This window comes from Numida meleagris, unplaced genomic scaffold, assembly GCF_002078875.1.
Source record: "Numida meleagris isolate 19003 breed g44 Domestic line unplaced genomic scaffold, NumMel1.0 unplaced_Scaffold328, whole genome shotgun sequence".
NCBI lineage: Eukaryota > Metazoa > Chordata > Aves > Galliformes > Numididae > Numida > Numida meleagris.
Window position 1 is genome coordinate 1 of NW_018364558.1, and position 5617 is coordinate 5617.

Consider the following 5617-nt stretch of genomic DNA (forward strand, 5'->3'; position numbering starts at 1 on the left):
GTCCCTTGATGTCCCCTGGGTGCTGGGGGGTCCACAGATGTCCCTTACTGTCCCCTGGGTGCCATGGGACCTATGGGTGCCCCCTGGGACCTCTACGTGTCCCTTACTGTCCCCTGGGTGCCATGGGACCCATGGGTGCCCCTTAGCGTCCCCTGGGACCAATGGGTGTCCCTTGGGTGCCATGGGACCTATGGGTGCCCCCTGGGACCTCTAGGTGTCCCTTGATGTCCCACGGGTGCTGTGGGGTCCACGGATGTCCCTTACTGTCCCCTGGGTGCCACGGGACCCACGGGTGCCCCTCAGTGTCCCCTGGGGCCTACGGGTGACCCCTCATGTCCCATGGGTGCTGTGGTTCCCATGGGTGTCCTTTAGTGTCCTCCGGGACCCATGGGTGCCCCCTGGGTGCCGTGGGGCTCACGGGTGCCCCTTAGTGTCCCCTGGGAACCTATGGGTGTCCCCTCGCTGTCCCCTGGGTGCTGCAGGGTCCCCCAGGTGTCCCTTGGGAGCCTATGGGTGTCCCTGAGGGGTCCCCTGGGTGTCCCTCGGGTGCCACGTGGATTACGGACGTCCCCCCCCCCCCGTCCCCTGGGGCCTATGGGTGTCCCTCTGGGTCCCCTGGGTGCTACGGGTCCCCCAGGTGTCCCCTGGGTGCCACAGGACCTGTGGATGTCCCTTCCTGTCCCCTGGGTGCCCTAAGCCCCATGGGCGTCCCTTGGCGTCCCCTACGCGTCCCAGGGGGTCCCTTGGGTGCCATGGGTGCCCCCCCCCCCCATCCCTCGCTGTCTCCTGGCTCCCCCTCCGTGTCCTCGGCGTCCCCTGGGTGGCCCCGTGGGTGCCACAAGGGTGGCGGGACCCAACGTCCCCCGCTGTCCCCAAAGTTCCCCCACGTCCCCGTGGGTCGCGGTGCCACCGGCGTCCCAATCCCACCCCCCAAAACGTCCCCGACGTCCCCCGCGGGGTCACGGCGCCGTGGGTGCCCCCTCGGTCTCGCTGTCGCTGCTGTCCCCCATGTCCCCGAGGTCCCCGAGGTCCGCGATGTCCCCGTGGGGCAGAGCAAAGGGCGGCAGCTCCTCGTCCGAGGAACCCAGCGAGTCCTCGTCCCCGAGGCGCGGCCCCAGCCCCACTGCCCCGAAGGCCAGCGGCCCCCGGAGGAGCCGGATCTGCGGGGACAGGGGACGGGGACAAGGGGACGGGAGGGGGGAGAGGGGACGAGGGGACGTGGGGTGGGGACAGTGAAAAGGGGATGGGGGCACGGGGATGGGGACAAGGAGAGAGGGATGGGGACATGGGATGGGGACACAGGGATGGGGACATGGAGAGGGATGGGGACATGGGATGGGGACATGGGATGGGGACACGGGGATGGGGATGGGGACAAGGAGAGAGGGATGGGGACACGGGGATGGGGACATGGGATGGGGACATGGGATGGGGACACGGGGACGGGGATGGGGAGAAGGAGAGAGGGATGGGGACACGGGAATGGGGACACGGGGATGGGGACATGGGATGGGGACATGGGATGGGGACATGGGATGGGGACACGGGGACGGGGATGGGGAGAAGGAGAGAGGGATGGGGACACGGGAATGGGGACACGGGGATGGGGACATGGGATGGGGACATGGGATGGGGACACGGGGACGGGGATGGGGAGAAGGAGAGAGGGATGGGGACACGGGAATGGGGACACGGGGATGGGGACATGGGATGGGGACATGGGATGGGGACATGGGATGGGGACATGGAGAGGGATGGGGACATGGGATGGGGACATGGGGACAGGAAGGGGACACGGGGATGGGACAGGGGAACAGGATGGGGACATGGGGACAGGAAGGGGACACGGGGATGGGACACAGGGACAGGATGGGGACACGGGGACAGGAACACATCACCTGGTTGGGTATGGGGACATGGGGACTCAGGGACATGGGGACACGGGGACAGGATGGGGATGAGGGACAATGGGACAGGGACAGAGATGGGGGACGGGGCGAAGAGACCAGGACGGGGATTGGGGACAAGGGGACACGGGATGGGGACAACGAGAAGGGGATGGGACAGGGAACGAGGATGGGGACAACGCAACCAGGTTGGGGACGGGGACAAGGAGGAGGAAAGAGGGATGGGGACACGGGGACGAGGGACAAAGGGATGAGGATGGGGGGGGAAGGGGGGAGGGCAGAGGACAAGGGACAGGGACAGCAGAGAAAGGGAGGAGGGGACGAGAGACAGGGAGAGACGTTGTCACCAGCCGTGCCCGCGCCACGTGGCCCCGCGGGGACATCGCCGATGGCAGCAGCTGCCCCAGCACCCGGGGGTGGCACCCGGGGGAACCCACGGCAGCAGCGCGGCCGCGCCGGGAGAGGAGCCCCACGGCACGGGAAGGGGACGGAGGTGGGGCCTGCGGCACCCGTGGGTGCAGGACGTGGGTACCCCGACACCCATGGGTGCTGTAGGACCTGTATCCTGCACCTAGGGGGGGGGTGGGGGACCTGTATCCCGCACCCATGGGTGCTACAGCCCCTGGTCCCACACCTGTGGGGGCTGAGGGCCCCACATCCTGCACCCATGGGTGCTATGTGACCTATATCCTGCACCCATGGGTGCTACAGCCCCTGGTCCTCCACCTGTAGGTGCTGAGGTCACCATATCCTGCACCCATGGGTGCTACAGCCCCGTGGTCTCACACCTCTGGGTGCTGAGGGCCCTATATCCTGCACCCATGGGTTCTGTGGGAACTATATCCTGCACCCATGGGTGCTACAGCCCCTGGTGTCACAACTGTGGGTGCTGTGGGACCTATATCCTGCACCCATGGGTGCTACAGCCCCTGGTCTCACACCTGTGGGGGCTGAGGGCCCTATATCCTGCACCCATGGGTTCTGTGGGACCTATATCCTGCACTCATGGGTGCTACAGCCCCTGGTCTCACACCAGTGGGGGCTGAGGGCCCCATATCCCGCACCCATGGGTGCTACAGCCCCCTGGTCTCACACCTCTGGGTGCTGAGGGCCCTATATCCTGCACCCATGGGTGCTGTGGGACCTATATCCTGCACCCATGGGTGCTACAGCCCCTGGTGTCACAACTGTGGGTGCTGTGGGACCTATATCCTACATCCATGGGTGCTACAGCCCCGATCTCACACCTGTGGGGGCTGAGGGCCCCACATCCTGCACCCATGGGTGCTATGTGACCTATATCCTGCACCCATGGGTGCTACAGCCCCTGGTGTCACACCTGTGGGTGCTGAGGGCCCACATCTTGCACCCATGGGTGCTACGTGACCTGTATCATGCACCCATGGGTGCTACAGTCCCTGGTCCCACACCTGTGGGGGCTGAGGTCACCATATCCTGCACCCATGGGTGCTACAGCCCCTTGGTCTCACACCTGTGGGTGCTGAGGGACCCACATCCTGCACCCATGGGTGCTGTGGGACCTATATCCTACATCCATGGGTGCTACAGCCCCGATCTCACACCAGTGGGGGCTGAGGGCCCACATCCTGCACCCATGGGTGCTACGTGACCTATATCCTGCACCCATGGGTGCTACAGCCCCTGGTCCCACACCTGTGGGTGCTGAGGTCCCCATATCCCGCATCCATGGGTGCTACAGCCCCCTGGTGTCACACCTGTGGGGGCTGAGGGCCCTATATCCTGTACCCATGGGTGCTGTGGGATCTATATCCTGCACCCATGGGTGCTACAGCCCCTGGTGTCACAACTGTGGGGGCTGAGGGCTCACATCCTGCACCCATGGGTGCTACAGCCACTGGTCTCACACCTGTGGGGGCTGAGGGCCCCACATCCTGCACCCATGGGTTCTGTGGGAACGATATCCTGCACCCATGGGTGCTATGTGACCTATATCCTGCACCCATGGGTGCTACAGCCCCCAGTCCCACACCTGTGGGTGCTGTGGGACCTATATCCTGCACCATGGGTGCTACAGCCCCTGGTGTCACACCTGTGGGTGCTGAGGGCCCACATCCTGCACCCATGGGTGCTACAGCCCCTGGTCCCACACCTGTAGGTGCTGCACCCATGGGTGCTGAGGTCCCTATATCCTGCACCCATGGGTGCTTTGTTACCTATACTTTGGGCCTATGGGTGCTGGGGTGCCTCTATCCTGGGGCCCTGCACCCATGGGTGCAGGATATAGATCCTGCAGCACCTATAGGTGTAGGGTATGGGTCCTGCAGTACTAGTAGAGCACCCATGGGTGCAGGATGTAGGGACCTCAGCACCTTTGGGTGCACGAGTCCTACAGTACACATGGGTGCACGGTATGGATCCTGCAGTACTGGAGCACCCATGGGTGCAGGATACAGGTACCCCAACAGCCTTAGGTGCAGGACATTAGTCCTGCAGCATTTGTGGGTGCAGAATATAGGGACCTCAGCACCCACGGGTGCAGGGTAGAGCTACCACAGCACCCACGGGTGTAGGGTATAGGTACCACAGCACCCATGGGTGTAGGGTATAGGTACCACAGCACCTGTGGGTGCACAAGCTAAGTCTTGCAGCACCCATGGGTGCAGGATAGAGGCACCCCAGCACCTACAGGCATGGGATATAGGGACCACAGCACCTGCAGGTACAGGGTAGAGTTACCCCAGCACCCATGGGTGCAGGATAGAGGTACTAGGGCACCCACGGGTGCAGGATATAGGTACCCCAGCACCTGTAGGCACATGATTCAGGTATCCCAGCACCCATGGGTGCAGGATATAGGCACCCCAGCACCTATATCCCTAGGCACGGGATACAGGAACCACAGCACCTTTGGGTGCAGGCCCCGGGTGCCCCAGCACCCATGGGTGCCTTACCTCAGCCTTGAGCTCGTCGATGTGGTCCTTGAGCTGGCGGATGTACTGGGCGGCGTCCGAGTGGTTGAGCTGCCCCTGGATCATGCCCTCCTCCCTCTGCGGGCGCAGAGGGCATCCTGTCACCCTGTCACCCTGTCACCCTGTCACCCCGTCCCCGTGTCACCCCGTCCCCGTGTCACCCTGTCACCCCGTCCCCGCTCACCTGGATCTCCAGCTCCGCCACGCGCTGCCGCATCTCGGCCAGGGCTGCCATGCTGTCGGCCTCGCGCAGCCGCACCGCCATCACCTCCTCCTTGCTCTGGGGACACTTGTGTCACCCGGGGCCACCACCCACCCCTCACCCCCCCACCTCCAGCCACCCAGGCCGCCCCCAGGGGAGGGTGTGTGGAGGGGACAGGACCCCAAAGGAGGGGACACTGAGCTCCGGTGGGTGAGGACAATGGGACCCAACAGGAGGTGACAGTTGGGACCCCATGGGGACCCCAAGGGAGGGGACACTGAGCTCTGGTGGGGGAGCTCTCCCATGGGAGGGGACATGGGGATCCCAGGGGAAGGGGGGGTGACCCCAAGGGAGGGGACACTGAGCTCTGGTGGGTGAGGACAAGGGGAGGGGACATGGGGATCCCATGGGAGGGGACAGGGGAGGGCAGGGAGGGGACATTGTGGGTCAATGGAAAGGGGACATCGGGACCCTAAGGGAGGGGACAACAGGACCCCATAGAAGGTGACACTGGGACTTTGTGGGGTGGGGATGTAGGTGACCCTGGAAGAGGGACA

The 5617-nt window shown here is 64.6% G+C and overlaps 1 protein-coding gene across 1 annotated transcript in view; it reads right to left on the reverse strand.

The window, feature by feature from the left end:
* Positions 1-6: 6 nt before the first annotated feature.
* The window catches only part of EVI5L (ecotropic viral integration site 5 like), a gene marked incomplete at its 5' end in the record, with an annotated part of 19328 nt that continues 13717 nt past the window's right edge, over positions 7-5617 (reverse strand). Inside the window, 3 exon segments of the mRNA XM_021383051.1 lie at positions 7-1160; positions 4841-4936; positions 5043-5138. Coding sequence (XP_021238726.1) covers positions 960-1160; positions 4841-4936; positions 5043-5138 — 393 coding nt within the window.